General features: G+C 53.1%; 11 protein-coding genes across 11 annotated transcripts; 4 read left to right on the top strand and 7 right to left on the bottom strand.

Moving 5' to 3' along the window:
- Positions 1-698: 698 nt before the first annotated feature.
- A1O3_00510 (plasma membrane ATPase) lies at positions 699-3,648 on the bottom strand (the record flags this gene model as incomplete). Its single annotated transcript, XM_007730660.1, has 3 exons — positions 699-745; positions 801-3,138; positions 3,208-3,648. 3 exons carry the CDS (start codon positions 3,646-3,648, stop codon positions 699-701), a joined length of 2,826 nt encoding a protein of 941 aa, XP_007728850.1.
- Positions 3,649-4,794: 1,146 nt separating this feature from the next.
- On the bottom strand, positions 4,795-7,212 carry A1O3_00509 (uncharacterized protein; the record flags this gene model as incomplete). The annotated part of the gene is made up of 6 exons (XM_007730659.1): positions 4,795-5,060; positions 5,111-5,315; positions 5,373-6,484; positions 6,543-6,639; positions 6,788-7,033; positions 7,093-7,212. The coding sequence occupies 6 exons, from the start codon at positions 7,210-7,212 to the stop codon at positions 4,795-4,797; spliced, it is 2,046 nt and encodes a 681-aa protein (XP_007728849.1).
- A 1,046-nt stretch (positions 7,213-8,258) lies between these two features.
- On the top strand, positions 8,259-9,770 carry A1O3_00508 (citrate synthase, mitochondrial; the record flags this gene model as incomplete). Its single annotated transcript, XM_007730658.1, has 3 exons — positions 8,259-8,357; positions 8,411-9,526; positions 9,582-9,770. 3 exons carry the CDS (start codon positions 8,259-8,261, stop codon positions 9,768-9,770), a joined length of 1,404 nt encoding a protein of 467 aa, XP_007728848.1.
- A 1,036-nt stretch (positions 9,771-10,806) lies between these two features.
- Positions 10,807-12,011, top strand: A1O3_00507 (mitochondrial DNA replication protein YHM2; the record flags this gene model as incomplete). Its single annotated transcript, XM_007730657.1, has 3 exons — positions 10,807-11,032; positions 11,210-11,882; positions 11,957-12,011. The coding sequence occupies 3 exons, from the start codon at positions 10,807-10,809 to the stop codon at positions 12,009-12,011; spliced, it is 954 nt and encodes a 317-aa protein (XP_007728847.1).
- A 712-nt stretch (positions 12,012-12,723) lies between these two features.
- On the bottom strand, positions 12,724-13,930 carry A1O3_00506 (cysteine synthase; the record flags this gene model as incomplete). The annotated part of the gene is made up of 2 exons (XM_007730656.1): positions 12,724-13,739; positions 13,798-13,930. The coding sequence occupies 2 exons, from the start codon at positions 13,928-13,930 to the stop codon at positions 12,724-12,726; spliced, it is 1,149 nt and encodes a 382-aa protein (XP_007728846.1).
- Positions 13,931-14,291: 361 nt separating this feature from the next.
- Positions 14,292-16,061, bottom strand: A1O3_00505 (dihydropyrimidinase; the record flags this gene model as incomplete). The annotated part of the gene is made up of 3 exons (XM_007730655.1): positions 14,292-15,315; positions 15,422-15,972; positions 16,026-16,061. The coding sequence occupies 3 exons, from the start codon at positions 16,059-16,061 to the stop codon at positions 14,292-14,294; spliced, it is 1,611 nt and encodes a 536-aa protein (XP_007728845.1).
- A 451-nt stretch (positions 16,062-16,512) lies between these two features.
- A1O3_00504 (glutamyl-tRNA synthetase) lies at positions 16,513-18,153 on the bottom strand (the record flags this gene model as incomplete). Its single annotated transcript, XM_007730654.1, has 1 exon — positions 16,513-18,153. The coding sequence occupies one exon, from the start codon at positions 18,151-18,153 to the stop codon at positions 16,513-16,515; it is 1,641 nt and encodes a 546-aa protein (XP_007728844.1).
- A 306-nt stretch (positions 18,154-18,459) lies between these two features.
- On the top strand, positions 18,460-19,491 carry A1O3_00503 (uncharacterized protein; the record flags this gene model as incomplete). The annotated part of the gene is made up of 3 exons (XM_007730653.1): positions 18,460-18,725; positions 18,779-19,343; positions 19,393-19,491. 3 exons carry the CDS (start codon positions 18,460-18,462, stop codon positions 19,489-19,491), a joined length of 930 nt encoding a protein of 309 aa, XP_007728843.1.
- Positions 19,492-19,606: 115 nt separating this feature from the next.
- On the bottom strand, positions 19,607-20,490 carry A1O3_00502 (uncharacterized protein; the record flags this gene model as incomplete). The annotated part of the gene is made up of 2 exons (XM_007730652.1): positions 19,607-20,422; positions 20,473-20,490. The coding sequence occupies 2 exons, from the start codon at positions 20,488-20,490 to the stop codon at positions 19,607-19,609; spliced, it is 834 nt and encodes a 277-aa protein (XP_007728842.1).
- A 396-nt stretch (positions 20,491-20,886) lies between these two features.
- Positions 20,887-22,359, top strand: A1O3_00501 (uncharacterized protein; the record flags this gene model as incomplete). The annotated part of the gene is made up of 1 exon (XM_007730651.1): positions 20,887-22,359. One exon carries the CDS (start codon positions 20,887-20,889, stop codon positions 22,357-22,359), a length of 1,473 nt encoding a protein of 490 aa, XP_007728841.1.
- Positions 22,360-23,366: 1,007 nt separating this feature from the next.
- On the bottom strand, positions 23,367-26,104 carry A1O3_00500 (uncharacterized protein; the record flags this gene model as incomplete). The annotated part of the gene is made up of 4 exons (XM_007730650.1): positions 23,367-23,444; positions 23,522-24,905; positions 25,186-25,685; positions 25,931-26,104. The coding sequence occupies 4 exons, from the start codon at positions 26,102-26,104 to the stop codon at positions 23,367-23,369; spliced, it is 2,136 nt and encodes a 711-aa protein (XP_007728840.1).
- Between the last annotated feature and the right edge of the window lie 314 nt (positions 26,105-26,418).

The following is a 26,418-nucleotide window of genomic DNA, read 5'->3' as shown; positions in this document are numbered from 1 at the left end:
ACTGTAGTTGGCTGCGAGGCAAATCATGGTCTGATAGACACGATTGCCTATCTATCCTTCATGGCCTTCCTCTCTCTGAAGAATGCCACGGCAGTCTCAATTACCTCCACCGTCCCTCGCAAAACCGCACAAATACACTCAATCCATAATATAGCGCCGTCGATCAATGTCAGAAAACGGATCTCGTACTGGGTATCGCGCAATTCGTCTCATGGAGAGGGAAAAAATAATCATGTGAATTGGGTATCAGTAGCAGCATCAACATCAACCTCCCCGTCGCTCCTAGCTCTCGGTATCAGCCGCGTGAGCTCTCCAAATTTCCAAAAAAGGAATCTCACCCTCCCGGTCTATTGGCAGCACAGCTTACCGCACCACAAAGAGAGATGATGAATGGATAAAAACCTCCCCAGTATAAGGATAAGACTAGGTATCCGTCCCAAGCCGCTTCCCAGACCTCTTTTGACGTCCCAGAGATGGTCCCTCCTGGTGGAGGGTTGGTAGACACCCCCTTGGGCTCCTTGGACGATCTGCCTCCATGATTGAAGCTTATTGCACCGCGGATGCTCTGGATCTCCTGGTGCCCGTGCCCAGTCTATTGCCGTCCAATGTTTGGGAATTGATCTGTGAGATGGGCAGACTCGTCGGTGTTTCTGTTGCCGTTGATCGTGTAGATTCAGCCAATAGCAAACGGATTGCTATCAGGCAACCTTCTCATGCTGGGTGGACACGCGATTCAACGACACAACTAGAGGCTGGGTTAGTTGACATCTCGTGCTGGATGCGATCAAATGGAAACTCACGGAAATCCTCCATGTCCCTTTTCTTCAGCACCTTGTTGCTCCGTGATCTTCTTCCATGCACAATATCATCAAACGTCACGCTGTCCTGCAGCAGGTAATAAACCCCAGCCATTACACAAAAGACTCCAAAGGAATACAACCATATCCTGACCACAGCCACAATGCTGGTCTGGTGTCCACCAACGAACCATCCGAACAGACAGAAAAAGGTGGCGAGAATGTCTACAAGCAATATCGCTCCGGTGAGTTGCCATGAGGGAATGCTGGACCAGAAAGGCCCGTTTGCCCGAGTGATGAAGATCAACCAATTTTCAGATAGGGAGATTTGAAGAAACAGCACAGCGTCAATATGGCCAAAGTTTTGCACGATGCCTCCATTTTCGCCGCCAACGATCATCGTCGTGAGCGCTATCCAGGTACCTGCAGCGAGGACGATTCCTAATAGAATGGACATGCCCCATAGTTTTGGCAGATTCCATTTGACAGGCGTTCTCGAATACGGCGCATTGTCATACGCAATTGCCAGTGTCGCAATGTCGGCAAAAATGGCAATGAAGACCACCAGCTTCAGGTTGAGGGACCGGTTGAGGATAGCGATCCACAGGCCGAGGAAGATCTCCAGGTGCAACGATAGTGCAATGCGGTAGACAACGTATGCATACATCCGATGAAAGATTTGTCGAGACGTCTTGAGCGCGTCAATAATGGCCGAGAGTCCAGGGGCAAGGAAGACTATATCGGCGGCCGACCGAGCTGCATCGGATGCCCCTTCCACCGCAATGCCCGTGTCCGCCTTCTTCAATGAAGGAGCATCATTGACACCGTCGCCAGTCATGGCCACGAGATATCCTCGTTGCTGCAAGATCTCCACAACGTTATATTTGTGCTGCGGGAAGACCTCGGCAAACCCATCGGCAGCTTCGACGAAGTCATACACCTCAGAGCCTGGCATGGTACCACCTCCGGCGAGCCCAAGTCGTTCTGCATTGAAAACATTGGTGCCCAGTCCAAGTTGTCGAGAGGTCTCTCGGGCAATCCCAACAGCGTCACCGGTCAACATTTTGATCGAAAGCCCCAACGACTTTGCTTCGTTGATTGTCTTTGCAGTATCATACCGAGGAGGGTCGGCACAGGGCATGATTCCTAACAACTCCCACGAGCTGTCCCCGCGCTTCCGTGCAACACCCAGAGATCGGAAACCCCTAGTAGCGAACTCTGCAACCTTGTTCTTGTATGCAATATCAATCTCTTCAGGAATTTGGTTATCATCCTGGACGGTCCGAAGGACGAAGAGGGGGGCACCCTTGACGCAGATTATGCGTTCCCCCTGAGGCGATTCGACAACGGCACTGACCTTTTTCGAGACCGGGTCGAATGGGGAGAATTGGACCATCTTGTACTTGGACAAAGCCTGCTTTGCTCGCGGATAATACCGGAGTGCTTTGAGAAAGGCTTTATCGATGGCATCCATGCCCTTTTTCTTCCTTGAGGCAGCAAGGCATGCAGTAAGCATAAGGTCTTCGGGATCCACACCTTGAACGGTGTACGGTTCGTGCAGGGAGAGTTTGTTCTTTGTCAATGTGCCTGTTTTGTCTGTGCAGAGAATCTCCACGCCCGCCAGCGACTCAATGGCGGAAAGTTTTTGAACTATGGCCTTCTTCTTCGCAAGGTAAGCCGCGCCAACAGCCATAGTGGTGGTGACGACGGCCGGGAGACCAACAGGCACGCCGATAATTGTGATTGCCAGAGTAAACCGAAGAATTGTGACGATACTATTGGACCGATAAAACGATGAAATCCAGACCACCAGGAGCGTAAAGACAACGAGGGCGAGGAGAACAGTGCCAATTCCATTGAGAACCTCAGTAAAATGACCAGAGCCGCCAGATGCTTCATTGACCAACGCAGCCGCTCGACCAACAAAAGTATTGTCTCCAGTCGCCGTAACAACCATGAAGCAGGAACCTCGCTTGACTGCCGACGAAGCATAGCAAGTGTCCCCTAGAGTCTTGTCAATAGCAAGAGACTCGCCCGTGATGGAAGATTGATCGACTTGTAGATAGGCGTCCTCGGTCACAATGCGGCCATCGGCGGGTATGATGGTGCCTTCTTCGAGCTGCAGGATGTCCCCGGGCACTACCATTGGGGACTCGATTTCGATTAAGCGACCTTCGCGGAGGACAACAGCCTTCAGAGCAAGAGTCTTCTTCAACTCCTCTACGATTGACCCGGCTTGGAACTCCTGAATGAATCCGACCGAGGCGTTGAGGAGAAGGAGGGCACAGATGACTCCAAAGTCAACCCAGTCTTCTAGACCGGCGGCAAGGATGGCAGCGGCCTATACCACAAGATATCAGTTTGAGTACTGGCGATATAGGGGTGGGTATGGTGGGGATAGAGTCCGTACCTCCATGACGAATTGAATCGGACCGACGAAGTAACCCAAGAACTTCAATAGCAGGTTCTCCTTTTCCTCCTTCATTTGGTTAAGTCCGTACTTCTTGCGTCTCGCCACCACCTCCGGCTCTATCAGGCCCACGCGTGGGTCTGTCTGAAGCATTTCTTCTGGCACGTTCCTCGTGCCTACCACAGTCTCAATCTCGGCTTCCAGCTCGGCGTCAGGGTCTAGGGACTCCAGCTCTTCAATAAGCGCGTCGACATCCTCATCTTCTTCTTCGTCATCATCATCCTTCTCTGTCCTCGACGCCTTTCGGGTCTCGAGAACGTTGCCATTGTGATCGAAGGGCTTTTCAGAGGTGAGGTCGGGGGTAGAATCCACATGGACCTGAGATGGGTGCTTTTTGGAAACGGATCCCGCCGAACTGATGTCGGAGGGTATGTCTACCATATTGAGTAAGATAGGGAGGTGTAGATAGGGTGGCGCTATGTCAACTCCATGAGGAAGCGCGGAGGCAGAGATCGTATTTGACTGAGGAGCGAGGACGCAACGGCGGTCGGTGTGCGGGAGGTTAGGAAGGACCGCGGAATGCAGTTGCCTCCACAGCAGGCGACGCAGGCCGAGCTGGAAGCAATGCTGACGTCGTATCAGTATGCGACGTCGCAGGAGGAACGGATAGGAGTAAAGAACAGACGAGAGACAGGCTGCCCGGAAGACTGTAGGAAGGCCATAATAGTACTGATGATGATGATGATGGAAGAGTCCGAGTTCCTCCCCGCAAACTTTGTGGATAACGATTCTATTTAGTAACTTCTTGGTGGACCTCGTAGCCGATCCGCACCACCGCCCCAACCGCTGCCACTGCTCAGACTCATGCCAGTCCTCCTTGCGCCATAATCTGTGCGCTCTTCTTTGCCGTGAGGGATGAGAAGCCTCGTCTGGCCCCTGAGTTGGGGCGCAGACTATCGCCCAATGGTCTATCCAACAGGTTTCTGTATGGTCTTTTCTTGTGCGACGTCTATGAGCCCAATGAGATACGAGGTGTGTTACCACTCTAACCTCTCCCACGTGCTGTAACATGTAGAGGGAGGGACTGACCATGCACCAACTAAGAGTTCTGCACCGAGAATGCGTCGATTTAATGTGCTACGCTGAACAGACGTCTCGAGCCTCACGCTGGCCAAGCAAGAGGCAGTTCAAGTGTGATTAGGAAAATCTGCGCTGTTGAGCCCCCCTCCAACTCTCCCCATTGGGACGGATAACGAACGGTGAGCACGACGCACAGTTCTTCCACCGCAGGTCAGCATTAGCATTGATTTTAGCACTGTCAGTCGTACATGAAAGAGAGCCCGCTTGAAGGAAGGTAATAGCTAGCCACCACCAGGGCGGCCCAACATTGCGAAGTCCACCATCATCCTTGCCAACAAGGACCACGGGGGAGCCACAAAATGCCCTCCTCATTGTCCCAACGCCAATATGTTTTAGCAACCATGTACAGGGGTATCATCCTAGCCCGTAGACCCAAGGCGTCCACGTTGGTGGAATCTGGTTGCCCTAGGCTGGTGTCACTCCGTGCCATCGCACCCTAGTATGCGTTTAATCCTGCTTGTTCTGTTGCTGGGATTGAGGGAATTGAAACCCCCCTGCGAAGACAGGCATGCCGTTAGGCATATTTCCAAAGTTCATTGGAAAGGGCATTGCTGCCATGCCACCGCCACCGGTGTTGCTGGAAGCCGAATGTCTATCATTTCGATCCCCCCGGCGATCATCGTCTCGATGTCCATCGTCGCGGCCGGAATGCTGGCGAGAAGATATTGGCCCCCGCCGACCACCCTGATCGGTGGCAATGCGCCGGCTCATGGCTGCAGGCACTGTTAGAACTTGCTCGAGCAACTAGAATTATCTCTCATACCTTTGGAGGAAACGCCCGCACCAATCTCGATGTCGGGTTCTTCAACCACCATATACTGTTCGATCGGAAGACCACCTGTCCCACCGTATTCAGCCGTCACCAGCCACTTGCGGTCGGCATCTGTCAAGCGTTCGATGGGGATGACGCTAATGCCGGTCGTGTAGTCGCTGCAGTCACGTGGTCCGAAACCCACGCCCCATTTAGTCTAGACATGTCATGTCAGTAACCACCTTGCCTCGAGTTGCCAAATTGATTTACTTACACGTAATTGCGTCTCGCCAGCCTTGTACTCTTCTAAACCAGTGCGGGCACTCTCTGCATCTCGACGATTGATCATCTTCACAAAGGCATGACGTTTGTCCACGTTGACAATGCAGGTCTGAACTATTCCGTACTTGCTGAAGATTGATCGCAAGTGTGCTTCACTGGAGGTGACGCCACCCACAAATAAAGTTCGACTGTATACCTTGATGTGACCTTTTGGCAGAGAGTGATCCAAAGTTATGTTCTTCGGGCCGGGTGGTGGCAGCTTGAAATCACTTGTGGGTGGTGTCGAAGTTCGACGTCTCCGACCAGCCGGGCTGCGTTGACGATAGTCGTTGCCACGCCTGCCATCACGATCATTACGGTACTGATCAGGGCCTGGGCTGTCTCTGCGGCGCCTGGGAGACATATCTCGGCGCCTGCCAGTGTCATACCCCGGAGAGCGAGACCGGCGTCGATACTGGTTCGGAGGTGAGCGAGTATGGGAGTCACGTGACTGACCTGCCGGCGGCTGACCAGCCCAATTGTTTGCTGGCAGAGCTGGCGGAAAGGGAAGGCCAGGCACACCGCCAATGTTTGCATTGGCACTTTGCAGGTTGATCAATTGAATTGCAGTAGCCCATTGTTCTGGAGGCACGCCTGAAGCAGCCAGGTGCTGCAAAATTTGGAACTGAGCTTGAGGATCTTGACCTAAGAGAGCGGGCATTTGTGGCACCGTAGCAGGAGCTTGTGGCTGAGGAAGAAACGCATTGAGCGGATTCTGAGGCACATTCGCAGGACTCTGATTTTGTGCACCATTACTCAGTCCAGCAAATAGAGCTCCGAGCGGGTTTACAGCCTGCCCATTGGCGGCAGCGGGAGCGGGAGCAAGGCCTGGGTTTACGGTACTGGTCGACGGAGCGGTCCCATTCTGCGTGCCTAACAGATTATTCAAACTAGATTGCGCGGGAGCGGCTGGCTGTGCTGCAGCATTCTGCTTTGCCATATTCTTGAGGGCCTCGAGGATGGCTGAAGTGTCTTGTTGAGGTGGCGCTGTAGAGGCGGGATTAGGGGCTGGTTGACCTAGGGGAACGAAGCCAGGCGCTGGCGACTTCTCTGGCGTAGTTGAGACTACCACGGGATTAGATCTAGCTCGTTACATTGCAGACAAGATGCAACAGCGGCTTACCTCTTGGGGCGTCAAGCTTTTCCTTGATCGATGTGAGCAAAGGGGTAGGAAACGTATTTGAGCGCTCCCATATCTCAACGAGCTTCTTGATTTTGACCTGGAAGAAATAAAACTGTGAGCACAAAGTCGCGAGCTGTGAAGACAAAGAGTGTGTGGCAGCGGGCACGGGAAGCGCAATATCTGATTTAGTGGACAATACATTGTCTCGGCATCCGGACACTGTAGTACTGAACTTATAATCATACCTTTTGGTCTTCTGGCGCTGTTGCGATGATGTCGTTCATGAGCACAGGCAGTAATTCAGTCACTCGAGTCACCCCAGCGGCGAAGGTACCATCAGGGGCTCCGCTACCGAGTTGTTGGCCCGTCTTTCTGGCTTGATCTACCCATTGTCGCGTTACCGAGTCTACAACATAGAGTACTCCCAGTTTGTGCGTTCCCGGCGTCTTTTTGAAATGTGTATAGATCTTCTGGATCAGGACCGACTCAGACTAGACGGTGGGTCAGTCATATGAAGCTTCGCAGGTGGCAAAAGAGTTGGCAAACATACTTGGATATTGGCGGTACAGAGCGAGGTGATGGAGGTAATCTTCGAACCAGAAACTCCTGGCGGCTTCAGGTTGAGCATGGACTGCAAGATGGAGTCCAGCTCCGCTACTGCAGAAGACATTGTGGACCAGCGAGATCTCCCTACAGGGTCGACGTCAAAGGATACTTTGCAATAGAATGGTGCTGGCTAGGTTGGAGGCAGGTGCAAATTCTGAAGGCGGCAAGGTGGGAAACCAGCCGACGCGTCAGACGGTTCCCACAAGAGGCCTTACAGACTCGGAGTACAATGAAGTGAAGTAGAATGAGGCCAGACGAAGTTGTGTGGCTTTCTCTTTCCTGCGACAACCAAGACGACGCAGACTTCTCTACAGTCCGAGTGGCTAGCAGCTCCTGCGGGATGGCAACACCGAGAGGGCGAGGAATACTATCGGCCAGACGCAACGAGAGAGAGATACTCCGGGGAAGATGAGATTACAGAAGACTGATGGCGCTACGTGCGCAGAGATGGGAGGATGAGGTTGAAGTCGAGGGGGGTGGGTGGTGGACGAGTGATGAAGTTGGTAAGAGGTTGGAAGAGAAGAAGCGGAGATTTGAACAGACTCTGGGAAGCGCAGACGTAGTGATACAGCACAGGCGAGGCGTGGCGCAGGCAGGCAGGCAGGCAGGCAATTTGGCGCGGACTCCTCACTTCAAGCTGGTTTGAACTTTGCAGCAGCCCTATGCACGTGACTGGGCGTTATTTCGGACTGCGACATTTATGCAACCCACTTTCAAGTTCGCAGAGCTGCTTGGCTCAGGCCTGTTGCTGTGCGCGCCCCGGCCGATTTGCCGGCCCCCCAGTAGAAGTAGCACAAGCCCCGGCGGGATTATTATTGAATGAACCCTGAGCTACCACTGTGCGAGAGAGGCCGTGATTGGCTTCGACTGGTCAAGGGATGGATAATACCTTACTCCGTACAGATCTCGACAGCGGTGGCATTGAAGGGAAGTTCTTCCGAGCCCGGAGGCCCGTCAAATCTTTCTGGTGCCCATCTGCTTGAGGTAAATACAGTAGCTTCTTCCCTATCATCATCACTGCTCAGCTGTTTCTCCAACTGATTGTCCTCCTGCTCTCCCACTTGTTGTTTCTTCACTTGGCCGGTTTCTGTCCTTCCCACTCCTACTACCATGGCTTCGTCGCTTCGATTTGGGAGCTCGCTACTCCGCTCGTCGAGACCCCTCGTCCAGAAATCTGCCTTCAATGGTGTTCGCTGCGCAAGCACTCAAGTAAGCATACGCCGGACCCTTGAAACCTTGGTACTAACCCAATTTCTGTCCAGTCTCTGAAAGAAGTCTTCGCCGCTAAGCTTCCCGGGGAGGTCGAGAAGGTCAAGAAGCTGCGAAAAGACTATGGCAATAAGGTCATTGGCGAGGTCACTCTTGATCAAGTCTACGGTGGTGCTCGAGGCATCAAGTCGCTGGTCTGGGAAGGTTCCGTCCTCGACTCAGAAGAGGGTATCAGATTCCGTGGGAAAACCATTCCGGAATGCCAGGAAGTCCTTCCAAAGGCTCCTGGTGGTGAGGAGCCTCTGCCAGAAGGGTTGTTCTGGCTGCTCTTGACCGGCGAAGTCCCCAGCGAGCAACAGGTCAAGGATCTGTCTGCCGACTGGGCTGCCCGTTCAGATCTCCCCAAGTTCGTTGAGGAGCTCATTGACCGCTGCCCTACGGACATGCACCCCATGGCTCAATTTTCCATCGCCGTGGCCGCCCTCGAACACACCTCCGAGTTTGCCAAAGCCTACGCCAAGGGCATTAACAAGAAGGAATACTGGAGCTACACCTTCGAGGACTCGATGAACCTGATCGCGAAGCTACCTACCGTCGCAGCCAAGATCTACCGCAATGCATACAAGGATGGCAAGGTTGCCCCGATTCAGAAAGATAAGGACTATTCCTTCAACCTGGCCAACCAGCTTGGATTTGGTGACAACCATGACTTTGTCGAGCTCATGCGCCTTTACCTCACAATCCACTCCGATCATGAGGGCGGCAATGTGAGCGCCCACACCACTCATCTGGTCGGCAGTGCCCTGAGCTCCCCCTACCTGTCTTTTGCGGCCGGTCTCAACGGCCTGGCCGGGCCTCTTCACGGATTGGCCAACCAGGAAGTCTTGAACTGGCTCACCAAGATGAAGGAGACCATTGGCGACGACCTCAGCGACAAGGCCATCACTGACTATCTCTGGTCCACTCTCAACGCCGGCCGTGTGGTTCCTGGCTACGGTCACGCAGTTCTCCGCAAGACTGACCCTCGCTACGTCTCGCAGCGCGAGTTTGCTCTTCGTAAACTACCCAACGACCCAATGTTCCAGCTTGTCAGCCAGGTCTACAAGATTGCTCCAGGTGTCTTGACCGAGCATGGCAAGACCAAGAACCCATTCCCCAACGTCGATGCTGTAAGTCGTACCCGAATTCGCCAACGAATGCTTCTTGACTGACCTGACTATCTAGCACTCCGGTGTCCTCCTCCAATACTACGGGTTGACCGAAGCTAACTACTACACTGTTCTCTTCGGCGTCTCCCGCGCTCTTGGTGTCCTGCCGCAGCTTATTATCGACCGCGCCCTAGGTGCTCCGATCGAACGACCCAAGTCTTTCAGCACGGAAGCTTACGCCAAGCTGGTTGGAGCTACATTGTGATGGGAATGGTCTGGAAGATTCAACAAGCAAGCGATGTACAGCAAGAGAACTTTGTAGGTCTACATGGGGAATGGGGATGGACGGCTGGAGCCCGGCTATGGTCAGTTGTGGATTGAGCCAGTCAATATGCCACTGCATTGTGATTGACGAAAGTTCTTGGATTGCGAGGCCGTCTTTGAGTTCTCTGTGCTGTGCTTCGTAAGGTCCCTTTTTTTTTGCACGGCGGAGGGACATCTGGGGGCGCAGGCCGTGACCAGGCGCCCAAAGGGTGGGACAGCTTACACTGTATCCTTACAGCCGTGTAGCACTCGAATCTCACTGCAGTGCACGGATGTCCTACACTTGAGACAGCTGGTCTCCAGCTAAACTTTTTTTCCTTCTTCCATGTTGAGATGGCCGTTTACTGTTGGGTCGCCGGACGGTACCAACCGGCCCACCCTCAGCCACTGTAAGCACCTAATAGGAGGCCTAAGCCCGTAAGACTAGGGTTCAGTAGCAAGAATAGGCACGGGGTGGCTTCAGGGTGAGAGTCACCGTGCGCTCAACACACCCGAGACGGCGGACTAGGCCTCTTTTAGCCCCAACATTGAACATGGGGGAATGGTGAAATGACATCGAGGGATGCCTGCGCCGAAGCACGATAATGGTACAGTAATACCTGGGCAGTGATGCTGTGTTTGGTTCGCCAATTACTCTGGCCCGGTCACCGACTCGGCTGAATCAATATCGGGTGCCAAACCTCGTACTCCGTACTCCGTATCTGAATTGTGTATTCCCGTATCTGTCCAGCGTCAGCACCCCCAGTCACATAATCTCCGCTCCTCAACAATCCCGTCACCGCGCGTCAAGCAACCTCTTCCTAATTACGGGTCGCTGAATCTTGGTCTTGAATTTATCCTTGGATCATCATCATCACCCATAACACAACACACCGTCCGCATTTTCCTTCGTTCCCCTTCTCGTACACCTACTCCTCAAGGCGACGAAGCCGGCTCCTCCCTTGGTCAGGGCAGACAATAGTCACCACTTCCTTACGATGTCCGCTCAAGCAGTGACTGGGGAACCGATCCCAGTTGTTCCCCGTATCGAGAAGAAACCTGTCAAGTTCAGCAACCTGCTGCTGGGTGCCGGGCTGAACTTGTTTGAGGTCACGACGCTGGGACAACCGTTGGAAGTCATCAAGACGACCATGGCCGCCAACCGAAAAGACACCTTTGCAGGTGCCATGGCGAGGATATGGGGCCGCGGTGGTATCCTTGGATGTAAGCAAAACAACTTCCCGAAATATACACACATTGGAACAGCTACAAGCCCGAAAGGAGAAAAGATTTCAAGTTCTTTATAAATGACCTCGGCTTAATGTCTAGCTGGGCTAAGCGATTGCTTTTCACATTTTTGGGGACATTGGTGACTGACTTGACCTTTTTGGGCATCGATAGACTACCAGGGCCTCATTCCTTGGGCCTGGATCGAAGCCTCGACCAAGGGCGCCGTGCTGCTCTTCGTCGCCTCTGAAGCCGAATACCGAGCCCAAACCTTTGGAGCCAACCACTTTGTCGCCGGGATTGCTGGGGGCATGGTAGGCGGTGTGGCCCAGGCATACGCCACCATGGGATTCTGCACCTGCATGAAGACGGTGGAAATCACCCAGCACAAACTGGCCGCGCAGGGCGTGAAGCCGCCCTCGACGTTCAAGACGTTCGCCGACATCTACCGAAAGGACGGTATCCGAGGCATCAACAAGGGCGTCAACGCTGTCGCCATCCGCCAGACCACCAACTGGGGTTCTCGCTTTGGCCTTTCGCGCCTGGCCGAGACCGGCATCCGCAGAGTCACCGGGAAGGAGCATGGCGAACAGCTCAACGCCTACGAAAAGATCCTGGCCAGCGGGCTCGGCGGTGGCTTGTCAGCCTGGAACCAGCCGATCGAGGTCATTCGTGTCGAGATGCAGAGCAAAACCGAAGACCCGAACCGGCCCAAGAACTTGACCGTCGCAAAGACGTTCCGATATATCTACGACTCCAACGGCATCAAAGGTCTCTATCGGGGTGTTACTCCTCGCATTGGCCTCGGCATCTGGCAGACCATCTGCATGGTTGCTTTGGGTGATATGTAAGCCCTTTCCACCTCCTCTTGACCGCGATCAAGAGCCCAAGTATCTGACGCATGCTAACAACCCCGATTAGGGCCAAGGAAGCGGTCGAAAAACTCACCGGGGATAAGGTCACCGCGAAGCACTAAATGGCGTGGCGTTTTGATTCAATGGAGATCATTTGGCAGTGGCATTGGCCATGGGCTTTATTCTAGGCCGGGCTATTAGGCCGGGCCGGGTTGCGGGAAAGGAACAGAAGCATTGGCCCCTGTGCAGGTTGACGGAGAAGCGAGAGAAGCGTAACACTATATGAGCATTTTGTCCATCCGGGTTGCATTCCATCGTCACACCACGTCTGCGGCCCATCGGGTTGTCTCTTTTCTGGCGTCGATCGCGCCCTATACAAAAGCAGGGCGCCTACTACATATTGATAGATAGGTGATTAGTATACTATGCATCCTCAGCCTCGCCAGTAGAACTTCCAACCGGGACAAATTTCAGAGGCCATGGTCATGGCCATGGGCTCCACTCCGTGTTAGACATTTCGAAACTGTCCCCGAGGCATGCCATGGTGTTCGGTTCCATAAATAAGCTCGCAAGACTGAGCCGGGACGGTGCACGACAACGACCGCAGCTACTACGACCATACTGCAGGTCAGCCTGAAGCGTCTCGTGTTGATACGAGTGAACACCAAATGCCGAATTCATGTCCTCTGGTTCGCTCGTAGCGTTTGACTGATCTCTGCGCCAACATCACTGAGAGCAACCCGTCCGGCCTTCGTCCAAGTCTGGGAGCGATCGATCGATCAGATGAACGTCGTCCCCGCAAGGACGTCGGGACCGAGTGAGGAATCAGATATTTTATGGCAAGACAATATACTTCTCGAGGTGCTTGGGAATTGCGCCTCTCAAGTTCTTGCTCTTCAACCACTTGTCGCTGAACAGGCGGTCTGCGTATCTGTACGCGCCGTCACAGAGGACAGTAACGACGGTGTGATTCGGGCCCAATTTCTCGGCGACTTCTTTGGCGGCTACGACGTTCAAGGCACTGCTGGCTCCGAGGTACAGCCCCTCTTCATCGAGACAGCGATAGACCATCTCAATGCTCTTCTCGTCCGAGATATGTAAGGCGCCGTCCAGCTCGCCGACTTCTTGTTTCAGATTGTCGGTGACTCGCCCTTGGCCAATGCCTTCGGTGATACTGCTGCCCGACCGCTCCTGGAGCTGACCTCCAGAAGTGATGTATGAATACAGAACCGAGCCAGGCGGGTCAGCAAGGAAGGACTTGACCGAACCGTTGCTAACATCTTTCAGAAACCGCGTCGTGCCGGCCAGAGTGCCTCCCGTGCCAGTCGCGCATGTGAAGGCATCGATTTTGCCCTCGGTCTGCGCCCATATTTCCGGACCTGTCGTCTCGATGTGCGCTCGTCGGTTGGCGACGTTGTCGAACTGGTTGGTCCAGACTGCGCCGTGTTCGGGGTCCTCCTTCTGGAGTCTTTCCGCGTGCCGCTTTGCTTGCCAGTTGTAATTTTCCGGGTTCTCCCATGCCACGGCCGGCACGGGATAGACCTCAGCACCAAGCAACCTCAGAAGGTCGATCTTGCCTTGTGATTGAGTGTTGGGCATGTAGATGACCAGGTTGTATCCTCGTGACCTGCACACGTGCGCAAGACCAATGCCTGTATTCCCGGCGGTGCCTTCGACCACTGTGCCTCCTGGTTTGAGGAGACCCCGCTCTTCAGCATCCTTGACCACGTAGAGCGCAGCTCGATCTTTGACGCTGCCGCCAGGGTTTTGGAACTCGGCTTTGCCTAGGACGTTGCAGCCGGTTTGCGCAGAGAGCTTCTTGAGTTTGATTAGTGGTGTATTGCCGATAGCTATATAGTCAGGCGGTTAGTAGGGGAGGTGAATGTTTTGCTCATGCTCGACTCGCACCTCCAGTCAGTCCGTCGACCACCCCTTGAGCTTGGGAGACTCGGACCCCGTAGGCGTTGAGGGATTCCGCAGCTGCGGCCCGCACTGCGGTAGTTGCAAACCTGCGCACAGAGGTTCTCAGGACATTCGCCATAGCTGCAATGGAGGCCGTCCACGTGAACGCCTAGAAATGCTCTTAAGGGGCCCTGGGCGAAACTCGCAGATGTAGGAAACAGGAGGGGAGAAATCACCGGCCTGCTCTGGCGGCGAAATCGAAATCGAAATGTGATGGTACCATTGCACATTGAAATCGCGGCTGCTGACATAACCTGCTCGGGGCCAGCCACCAATCACAATCGACCAACTCCCCGACGAGGCTCCCGGTATCCTTTTCCCCCCTGTTTGCGCAATCGGCACGGTCAAATGGGCAGAGTATTGGACGCATATAGTTTGATCTCTAGTCTATGCACGCATGCTCTTTCACCCTCTGTATGGCACTGTAGTCCTCTTTTGTTTTACGGTACGGGTTCCATCCACTCATTTAGCTCTCCCGCCATCATCCCTGGTGGCGTTTGACCCAGCCTTCCCACCAGCACCTGGCCTTTTGCTCTCTTCAAGAACTGTCCATCGGTTGGCTGCCCCAGGATGCCTTCTCCATGTCCCTGGCTAAGCTCTACGTCTCTGTTCCATTTCACCTCGCCCCTCAACACCACAAATCTCGGCCAATTGCACACTTTAATGCCCTCAAACGGCGTATAGTCAATACAATGATGGAGCAGTCCATTCGAGACTGTCGTCGCAGCATCCGCATGGCCACTCGGGTACCAGATGACCAAGTCAGCATCGTATCCTGGTGCAATGCTGCCCTTTTTGCCCGCGAGACCGTACATCTTTGCCGGATTAGTCGAAGTGAGTTCCACAAACCTCGGCAGCGACAGCCGCCTTGCTGCGGGCGCCGAAGTATCAGTCGCCGCGGAGAACAGGATCGGTAGCCTTGTCTCAACGCCGGGGAGACCATTAGGGATCTGCACGAACGTGGGTACAGAATTCGTCGCCTTCGCGTCAACTAAAGGTTTTCTTTTGCCCCCGGCGGAGTTGTATAGGGAAGGAGCATGGTCAGACGATATAACGGTGATGGTGCCGTTGTTCACACTATCCCATACGCTTTGTAGGTCGTCTTCAGAGTGGCGTAATGGAGGAGCGCATACGTGCCTCGCCCCGGCCCATTCGTCCTCTAGCTCGTGACTGTGGCCGTGCTCGTCCAGCGTTGCGATGCTCGTCGCCGCCAGCTGCGATGACAGAAGGTACAGGTAATGCGGGCACGTCTCAGCATGAACGGGTAGCAGAGACTTGGATTGTGCTTTGCGGGCGTGGGACAACGCGACTGGCGAAGACATGTGGACGATCAAGATTGGGGTGGACGCTACTGTCGCAAGGGAGATGGCCCGGTTGGTCGCTTCAGCCTCGGCGATCTGTGGGCGCGCGATCGCATGGTACTTGGGCTGAGTGCGGTGGTACTTGAGCAGGCGCGTGGTAATCCTGTGGTCGTAGTGGTTGTTAACAAGTAGCTCCTTTTCTTTCATTCGCTCGGCGCTCTTCAGGAGCAACAGCAGAATCATCAGGGTGTCCGGGCTAGAGCACGTACATGTCAATCATGTCACTGTTCTCGGCATGTATCATGGTGGTCATTCCCAACTGTCTCGCTCGCATCATAATTTCCAGCATATCTCCGTCGCCGAGCTTCATGGCCGGATAAGTCATGTAGAGCTTAACACTAGTTATTCCTTCACGCTCGACCATCACCTGCAGCTCGTTTTCCAGGATTGACTCTGTAGGCCTGGTCAAGATCAAATGGAACCCGTAGTCCACATAACTCTGGTTTCTAGCCCGGTTGTGGTATTCTTCCACGACAGGGAACAAAGATTCGTCAGTGCGCCTCTGTGTTGCGAAGGCGAGGATTGTGGTGTTCCCCCCAGCCAGGGCGGAACGTGATCCACTAAGCCATTTGTCGCCCGTAGGAGCATTGTCCTGGTCCAGATGAACGTGAGTATCCACGCCGCCAGGAGTCACATAGGCGCCCTCTGCATCGATGACCGTCGTTTGAGGGCCTGCTGGGAGGAAGAGGGCAATGGCGACAATAATGCCTGCTTTGATGCCGATTGAAAGACCAGGTTGTAGTACTTCTGTTGCTGTGACCTGTAAACGTGTCAGAGGGACTCATCGATGGGCAGGCTCGGTTAGAGGCGCACTATCGTTGCATTCTGGACTATGAGATCAAGATCCATCTCCGAACATTGACCAGGGCGTAGGGTTGTTGTCCACTAAGATAATGATCACATATATAGAGAGCCTTCAGGGTCGATTTGACCACGATAAACAAGGTGTATACTTGTGAAGCAACAAAGACTTGGGACAAAGCAAGGAAACAAATGTGAAGGGTAGACTTACCCTAAGGTGTTCTCTATTCTAATGACTGGTGATTCATATTATCTGTGCACATTAGTCGTTATCGAAAGGGAGGGAAGTGTTTGCGGTAAACTCCGATCAGCAAAGTATTCGAGCAGGCTGTCGCCAGATAACAATGCCTTCTTTTTCATCTATTTATCTCTCTGTATCGTCAACGACTCTGATGCAGTAGTCGAGTCCCGCTGGATGAAGGCCTCTTGTAGGAGTCGATCAATTGAACTACTTGGGAATCAATCCTGGAATCGTCTCCATATTCTTGCAAGGTTGGTACTATTCCTTTCCACTTGGAATCTTGAAGAACTCGCCCGGCGATTCCTTGGTAGCAGCTTTGTCACATCGGAAATATCCCTTTCGGTCGAACTGGATCACGTCGTCGACCTTCACATCCCACACATTGCAATCTGCCAGGGCGGACGATCTGAACTCGGTCTTTGGCGTCAAGAAATCCTCCCAATGCTCTTCCTCCTCTTCGGTCAGCTTGTCTTTGCTCAAGAGATGGTCGAAGTCCACCAGTTCGACAGGAACAAGATCTTGGTCCTTAGATAACCATGTAATCTTCTTCTTTGTCGCCTTGAAGTCGCCGTCGAGATGAAGCTCAAGTTCTATTGAGCTAACATTCCCCAAAGCATCGACACCATCGGCAATGTCACTCTTGCCACTCGTTTTCTCGTACTGAATGTTTCGGACGTAAGCGTTGCCCCAATTCATGAGTGTGATCTCCTCATCTTTGGCAAAAGTTCGAGCATCTTCCTGTTCTATGAGGACATTCGAACTGTAGACAACTTTCTTCTGTCCCAAATCGTACTTTGCATGTTTGGGTTTCATCTCAGAGTAAGGATCATCCTTCAGGCCTTTGATCTTGCACACGACATGCTTGGTGTCAATGGCAGTATATCGCCCCGCTTGCAGATCGATCACCTTCTTGTTCATGGTCCAAATGGTATGCCAGTCCATGTTGACAACGTTCTTGCTAGGTCCTTGGCTCACCATGAAATCTCTGAGGCCTTCAATAGTCATACCCCGTCGTCTGATGCCGCGGACAGTTGGAAAGCGTGGATCATCCCAGCCGGACACAACACCAGCATCCACCAGCTTAGTCAGTTTACGCTTGGACATGAGTGTGCGTATAAATTGGATTTTGGAGAAGGTCCAGATAAATGGAGCTCTCAGTTCCAATGCTTTCAGGATCCATTTATACTGAGCGTCTTGATCGTTGTATTCGGTTGTTCTCAAGGCATGAGTCACTCCTTCGAGAGAGTCAACGACGGGGCAAGCGAATTGGTATGTAGGGTAGGCCTTATATTTGTCCCCGGTCCGATGATGAAGGGTCTGGTTTTTCGGACAGCGGAAGATGACCGGGTCTCTCAAAGAGGCATTATTATTGGCGTGTGATATTTTCGCTCGAATGCACCATCTTCGTCCTTCCTCCGTTCCCTTCTTCATCTCCTCATATCTGGCGAGGTTTTCCTCAATACTGTCGTCGCGGTGGACACTAGGCTCTCGGGCCATCCTCTGAGCACTCATAACATCACCAGGAGTGTCGTCGGCAAACGCCTTGCCTGCTTTGATGATCTTGACACAGTACTCGTCAATTTGGTCGAAATAGTCACTTGTGTAGGAGATCACGTCTGGCTTGATCCCCAGCAGTGCCACGTCTTCCCGGATTGCGTCTTGATACTCAGCGTTCTCTTTCTCAGTATTGGTGTCGTCGAAGCGAAGAATCAGTTTTCCTCCCGGGTATTGAATGTGCGCAAAGTAGTCATTGAGGAGAGCCGCCTTGGAGTGGCCTATGTGTAGGTAACCTGAGGGCTCTGGTGGAAATCGGGTCACGACGCCGGCATCAGCGTTTGGAAGCTCCATTTGCTTGACCTTGGGGGCCTTTTTAGGCTTGGGGGGGTTTTTCGTCGCCATATTGGGCTGCAGATGGTAAGTTGGAGGGCAATAAAGGTCGAGAGGTGGAAGAGAGGCGAGGACAGATGCTAATGAGTCAAGTTGCAACTTTTCTCGCACGTTGGCCCAACCAGCCTTGCGCGGGGATGGCGGCGACTGCAGCCTTACGAGATTCTCACAAATTTCAAACCCGGCAAACCTGCCAAGACAAGCATAGCGCGAATTGACGCCGAGATCAGGCTCTAGACGTCGGAGCTGGTTGTATGAACTTTCGGTGTCAATGGAAATCTAGAACACCTCTTTGTCAGTGTTTCTATCACTGCGGCCATGGAAATGCCGCGAGGGCTGTCTCTGGCCTCTCGAACTCTTTGCAGATCAACAACCTCTTCGTTCCTTGCCCCTTTCACGACCACGCCACGAACAGGATGTCGATCCTTCTCTTCCGTCCCCATACTTTTCGCTCCTCGACAAGGTGGCGGGTCCAAAGACAAGGCTGCTAAGGAGAAGGCCAAAAGGAGAAAGAAGAAGCATCAAATGTACAAGCAGTACGATCTGAAGGAAATGGAACAGTTCACACTCTGTGAAGCGATGCGGTATGTGGTGTTCTTTGCGACCGGTCTTCCACACCTGCTGACACGGATTGAAGCTATATCAAGGCCTTTGAAGTTGGGCACGATGCCGACATTCCGAAATACGACATTCATATCAAACTCCGAACGAGGAAGGATGGGCCCGTCGTCAGAAACCAGATTCAGCTACCCCATGCCGTCAAAACGGACATCAGAGTTGCCGTCATCTGCCCTCCCGATTCTCCTGCTGCAAAACAGGCACGAGCAGCAGGTGCAGCCTTGGTAGGCGAGGAAGAGATCTTTGCGAGAATTAAGGAAGGAAAGATCGATTTCGACAGATGCTTAGCTGTTTCTACATCTCTCCCGAAACTGAACAAGGAGGGCCTGGCAAGGATTTTGGGCCCCCGAGGTTTAATGCCCAGTGTCAAGCTCGGCACGGTTGTAGATAACCCGGGTCAGGCAGTCAAGAACATGCTGGGTGGGAGCGTGTACAGAGAACGTCAGGGTGTTGTTCGGATGGCTGTTGGCCGGCTCAACTTCACCCCGGAGCAGCTAAGGGACAATGTCAAAGCCTATGTGAATGCGGTCAAGAAGGATTCCGCTGCTCTGAGCGATCAGATTGTCAAACAGATCTCCGAAGTGGTACGTCCAGTGAAGCTCGAAATGCTGCGTCGGTACTGATGTCTCCTAGGTCTTGAGCTCGACGAATTCTCCCGGCTTTTCACTCAGCGGCGACTTCTACAGAGCAGAACCAGGGGCGCCGACTCCGCGTGAACTGGCTGTGGCATGAAAGCTCTTGAACAAATACCTGTCCCTGCTTATGAGTGTATTCTATCATTGGTGTAATGGAAGGCGATGAATTTGGTCTCAACAAAACTCCATGGACTTGGTACCGCTCGCATATATCAATGCTCCACGGCAGTGCGAACCTGCAGCACCTGTTGTTTGGTCTTGCCCTCGGGTTCTCCCTTGATAGTAAGATCGAGGTCGGACAACAAAATCTCCTGGATTTTCCTCATCCGGGGTTCCTGAGCCAATATAAAAGGATGACGCGGGCTGTGCCTGCCGGCGAGATGTTTCAGAATCAGAAATTCTTCAATCCTCCGCCTCAGTCTGGGCGACAGCACAGCGCCTTCATCCGAGTCATATTCTTCGTCACTTTCACTGACGACCATCTCCGTCCACTCTTCACCCCATTGTATATCTTCTTCCTGAAATTTTCCATCTGATGGATCTGAGGCCCTGCCACGGGAAATGTTTAACTTCCCTTCTAACTGGTCTAAACGCTCTGCCAGCTCAAGCAGTGCCCGTCCCACACCAACCTCTTGCTTGAGTACTTTCTTCTGTTTCAGTAGTTCCGTCACCTCTAACCTTCTCGCATCGACCTTTTCTCTGACAGCTTTGATGTCTCGTTGAAACCCTAGCATCCCGACTCGAATGTCTTCGATCTTCTCCTCGCCACCCGACAGAGTGCTGCCCAAAGAGAGGAATTCTTGATAGTTGTCATTGACCAAATCCACCAGTTCTTTGTTGAGTGTGTGGCTCAGGTCACGTAACTCAGTCTGGAGATCTTCCAGCGTCTGAAAGCGATCAGACAAGCTAGACAAGAACCTAGTGGGATCGAAATCGGGAGTGAGGAAGTCTGAGCGGTCTATTGGCTTTGGGAACGGCAGTGGCGCATCGTTGTCGCCCACATCAGAACCTGAGTCTGAGCCACCAAACTAATCGCAGTCAGTTTGGGTCGGAGGAGAGGTACAGTCTATAAACAAACATAAAAGCGACTACTCATCTTGACCGGCACGACCTGATAAGTGAACTTGTCGTCCGGGCCTTTGTCGTAGCCATCGTCGGTCAGGGGGCCATCATGTCGTCAGTCAGTCTTTTATGGATATGTGCGCGGTCATATGTCAACCTCAGAAAGTTTGGAAAGGACTATTCTTTGTTGCAAGTGCTAGGCGGTGAAGGTAAGTAAGGCAGAAAATGATGGATTAACACAGAAGACACGCGGAGTGCTCACATGCGCGTCACTGGGATTGTTCCCCGCGCGGTGTGATAAATATTTAAGATCACCACCTACTTTTGCTGCTGAATACCCAACGAAGCCGCACGTTGCTTCTATCAAAAAGATAGATATATCTTCCTTGATTACTGCAGTCCTCTTGTGAAGCGTACGTCCGCCGAGACCATGGCAGGCGTAGCAGCGCAAGGCGCTGCGGCGCTTGCAGCCTCAGACGCTCCGACGGCCTTGTCTGCATACACGCAGGCACTGATCGAACACCCCAGTTCTCCCGACTACTTTGTTCAACGATCAATCGCCTTTACACGACTCAAACCTCCTCGACATGATCTCGCTCTCAAGGACGCAGAGTACGCAGTTCTCCTGGCTTACAAACGTGCAAAGAGAGACAAGATTCAAGCAGCCCAGCACCGACGGGTGGTGGCTCTGTATGGGCTCGGTCGCTATGCCGACGCCATGTACATTCTGACCACAATGGAAAGATGGAGGCCAGACAACAACAAGCCTGCCAGAATGGAAGGTGACATGTGGATGGCGAGGTTGGAAACAAAATTGAAGACAGTTCCCGAGTCAGAGCAGTTGCCCACGACCAAAGAATGCCCGGAGATCGAGCTACCATCAGAAGGCAAGCTGAAGGAGCAACTCAAGGCACAGTTGAACGCAGACGGCTCCTACAAATTTGATCAGACTACCGATGTCGTGTCGACCACAACACCCACTCCTCATGCAGACGCAAACGCAAACACAAACGCTACCGCTACGACAAACCGTGACAATGCCGCACTCACCCCCGCCCAGCCCACCACTAATGATGTCCCCAAGATCCGACACGAGTGGTACCAGAATGCGCAGTCAGTTACCATCACTCTGTACGCAAAAGGAGTGTCGAAAGACAGCGCTGAGATCGACGTGAAGGAAGATTCACTTTACATTTCCTTCCCTCATCCAGCCAACGCGTCCTCAACCTTCACGTTTTCTCTCGACCCTTTGTTTGCACTCATCGATCCAAGTCAGAGCAAGTCTGCTGTCATGTCGACTAAGATAGAGTTGACGCTCAAGAAAGTGCAGCAAGGTCAGAAATGGCGCAGTCTGGAAGGCACCACTCCGCTCAAAGGTTCGATTCCGGACGATAATACGAAGGACGATGCCGCCAAAGCCGCGATCATATCTACCATCACAAATTCGCAGTCTGTAAATCCCGCGACTGAGTCTTCAACCACAGCCGCAACCACGACAGCGACCGCTGCAGTCCCAGTGTATCCGACCTCTTCTCGTCATGGTCCAAAAAACTGGGACAAACTCGCCAACGACCTGCACTCGCAGTACAAGTCTAAGAAACCTAGCAAGTCAAAGTCTACCACGTCTACGACAAAGAAGGCAGATTCCACTTCCAAGACAGTTACTCACGGCGACTCTCCTCCAGCATCTGGCGACGAGGCCGATGAAGATATCGACTCAGACTACGACAGCGCTGATCCAGTGGACGGGTTCTTCAAGAAGCTGTATGCTGGAGCAGATGCCGATACTAGGCGAGCGATGATGAAGTCGTTCTACGAAAGCAAAGGAACCGCCTTGAGCACGAACTGGTCGGAAGTCGGGCAGGCGCCAGTGGAGGAGGTCAAGAGCAAGAGTGATGAGTGATGAGTGATTTGGCCATGGATGCAGCTGCGTGAAGACACGGAGTAAGAATGCAGCACGAAGACATGGAGTAAGGATGCAGCACTCGTGTTGACGACATGACGGTTATGAGGCTACGGTTTAAAAAAAAGGCTAGTAAAAGACTCTGCTTAATGTCTGCTGGCGTAGCTAGTGCTAGGTTTCAGCAAAATGAGCTTGACCTGTTCTCCATCCCGAGTTTGCTCTTGTTCTTTTCACTCTGAGCTTGTTCTCTATGCTGACGTTGGCCTTGTTCTCGATCCTAAGCATGCCTGATGCCGATTCCGATACCGAGTCCGATACTCGCTTATTTATCTACCGCCGAGTGCGTTGGAATGGTTTTCCATGTTCCGACGTGGCTCAGGTCATGACGCTGGTTCCCACTCCGATTGCGACTTTGACTTTGACTTTGACCATGACCGTACCTAAGATGCTGGTGCTGGGGCTGTTGTTGGTGCTGGTGCTGGTGCTGGTGCTGGTGCTGGTGCTGGTGCTGGTGCTGGTGCTGGTGTTGGTGTTGGTGTTGGTGTTGGTATTGACGATATCTGATCGGCGACGGGCGACGGAGGCCGAGGCTGAGTGGACCAGGCCTCAGACTCGGATTCGGACTCGGACAAGAGATTCCCTTTCCTTTGCCATGGCCTTTGCCCTTCAGAGGCGAAGGCGAGGTGGACGAGGACGTGAACGTGGATGTCGACGTCGAGGTTGATGTGGACGTGGATGTCGATGTGGACGTCGGTGTCTTGGACCAATCCCCAGCTGTCAACCTGCCTGTGGCCCGGGCAGGTATGTTTGGCGGAGCAGACGTGGCTGAATGGGAAGGATTCAGTGGCGGCAGCGGCAGCGAGGTCATCGGTGGCGGGTTTGTGTAATTCCGAACAGATACACATGCAGATGCCTCTCGTCCGGACTGGGACTGGGCGTTCATTCTGGCCTTACTGGTAAACGGTGCACCACTACCGCTACCACTACCACTGCCACTGCCACTGCCACTACTTGCTGCTGCTGCTGCTGCTACTACTGCTGTTATTGTTGTTGTTGTCGTCGTCGTCGTCGTTGGTTGTGGGGCTCTGCAGGTCGATGGTCCTGATCCTGGTCCTGATCCTGGTCCTGTTCCTGTTTCTGCGTGTTTACCATTCTCCCTGACCGCCAGTTGTGCAAGCAGTCCAGGAGACGACCGTGAGTGGTGTAACGAAGTCGAAGTCAAAGCCGGAGTCGAGTTCATCCCATTTTTGCCTGTGCCCACACCCACACCCACAAGAATCCCCGTACTTAACGCCCGGATTGTCGGATCGGCGCTCAACGGAGCATGATGAAGAGCCGGCGACCAAGCTGGTGCAGGGGCAGCTGGGAGTGGTGGGCTATCGTCACGGCCATCGCCAGAGCCATCGCCATCGCCATCGTCATCGCCATCGCCAGAACTCCTCTTCCTAGCAAGTGATGATGTCGCTATTGCTGTGGTATGCTTGACTGGGAATCCCATTTCCATTCCCACTCCCACTCCCACTCCCACTCCCGAGTGCTGTGGCACATGTCCATCCTGAATCAGGCCCAGCCTCTGCGCCAGCTTAGTTGGGCTGTCAGCAGTATTCGTTTTCGTGTTCGCATTCACATTGGCATTCGCGGTCAGGGCTGCGTTTGCACGACTAGGGGTCGTCCGGGACGTAGTAGTGGACGACAGGGTTGATGGTCGTGTTTGCGTTGATGACTGCGACAAAGTCGAACCTGAACCTGAACCTGAACCTGAACCCGAATCCGAGCTCGAACCTGAACTTGAACCTGAGCTCGGCAATGATGAGAAGTTGCAGCCAAACCCGAACCCGAACCCGAACCCGAACCCGCGCTCACGGTTGTTCAGATCTAGCGACACGCCCTCGGACACGGAACGCAGCGTGTTCGAGTAGCGACTGCTGGGAGCGAGGCTGGAGAGATGAGGGGCTGGACTGAAATTATAAATGCCAGTACCAGAACCAGTACCGTTGGTATTGATATTGGCCCATCCATACCGCAAGCGAGGGTCCAGATACTGATACTGATGTTGATGCTGATGCTGGCGAGGGTCCAGATACTGATGTTGATACTGATGCTGATGTTGGTGCTGGCGAGGATCCAAGTGCTGGTATTTATGTGGATAAATGGCCTTTTGGGAAGACAAGCTGTTGCGCCGCTGCAGCCATTGTTCATGCTCGAGTCTGCTGGACACGCCCACACTCACACCTGCTGGTCGTCGTTCCGGAATCAGGAACAGCCGGTGGTCGTCTTTGTCGATAACACTGATACTGCCCAACCCGGAGCGCGTGCTGGAAGAAAGCGAAGGCACGGAGCCGCAGTGGCGATGTTGTTGATGGTGATGTTGTTGATGCAGCCGGCTCCAACTCTGGTCAGGACCAGACCGCGCTTTGTTGCCATTCAAGTGGCAGGCAGTGGTGAAGCGCTCCAGCCAACATCGCCAACACCAGCAGGAGGACGGCTTGGGCCGTAGTCGGCCTCGGACAATGCGGTCGAGGATGGAGAGGAGACAGACGGACAGCCTGGTTAAATATGGTTAGACAATCAAGACCAGTAAAGAGGGACTTCATGGTTAGACAATCAAGACCAGTAAAGAGGGACTTCATGGTTAGACAATCAAGACCAGTAAAGAGTATCTTCGCCTGCAGGGTTTGGTAGACACGTAACAAGGACACAATCAAGCCTTGTGTAGACCACGTAACAAGGCAAATCTAGACTTTTGACAGCCTTCCCTTCTGAAAAGCAATACCAATAACTCCAACAAGAACAATAGCGCTGGATGAGTTTCAGGCAGGCACTTACGCCATCAAAATCGACAATGCGACAAGCCCTCTGTGCAGGCGGCACGACATGCCATATCTCCAGATTTGATCATGCAAGATATTTGTATGGCTATCCCGATCCCGGTCCCTATCCCCAGCCTGTTGTTGTTGTTCTTCTTGTTGTTTCCGCCACTGATCCAAAGGTTGGTTGAGACAGATGGGTGCGCGCAACGCCACGAGAAGATTGCAGCAGCCCAAGATCATCCACAACAGCATCAGACATCGGACACTGTGGACAGAAAGCCGTTCGAGTCGTGGATGCGGTGGGGTGGAGGGCGGAGCAGAAGAGGACGGCGAAATGGTGGTGGTTTGATCGTGAACCTGAGCCTGAGCCTGAGCCTGGACCTGAGCTTCGACTTGGGCTTCGATTTGGGCTTGGGCTTCAGCTTGGGCTTGGGCTTCAGGTTTCTGTCTCTGTCTCTGTCTCTGTCGGATGGCCAGGTAGCATCGTGAGCCGACGACCAGGATTGTTGGGATGGACTGGAGATAGAAAATGTCAGTAAAAGCAGACTTTGTGGATGCGATCGAGACTCTCATGAGAAATGGCGAGGTAATATCGCAACCGAGACAGGAAAGAAAACAGTCCCTAGCTTCAGAGTCATCTGCCATCTGCCCAGTTTGTTGTGTTGCAATGCATGCAAAGTAGGACCGAAAAAGAATCAAGGTATGTCAATGCATGCAACGTATGACCAAAAAAGTCAAGGTACGTCTTGGAAGACACTCACCAGTCCCAATGAAAAGTCAATGCCGGCCGCAGTGGCTGAGCATACAGCCCCTTTGGCCCGAAGAACGATCGAGATGCATAGAATACTATATGCCAGGACGAGGATGAGGCCGATAGAGATGAACCTATACACCGTGATCGTGATGTCTGGTTTGATCTTGAGTTGATTCATCATGGTGCCGGTGGTGGTCGTGATTGGCATCAGAGTGCTTGGGCAGGCGGAGGCAGACGTTGTCAGGGATCGTGCTGGGCAGACTGAAGCAGACGTTGTCATAAAGAAGCAAACAAACTGGTAACAACCATGATGGCGATGGGAGACAAGGCATGATGAGAATGAGCCCTTCATGGGCCATCAGCCACCCAGCTGGAATATCCATCTGCAAGAATGCGATGGCTGTCAATTGAGTAAGGGAGGCGCCTAGGAGGCGAGGAGAGGTGGGATAGAAAGGCTCAAGGAGGCTGGATGTGGATGGAATTCCTGGGGACGGA

This window comes from Capronia epimyces (assembly GCF_000585565.1).
Source record: "Capronia epimyces CBS 606.96 chromosome Unknown aczIQ-supercont1.1, whole genome shotgun sequence".
In the NCBI taxonomy this organism is placed as follows: Eukaryota; Fungi; Ascomycota; class Eurotiomycetes; order Chaetothyriales; family Herpotrichiellaceae; genus Capronia; species Capronia epimyces.
This window is presented reverse-complemented; position numbering and strand designations above follow the sequence as displayed.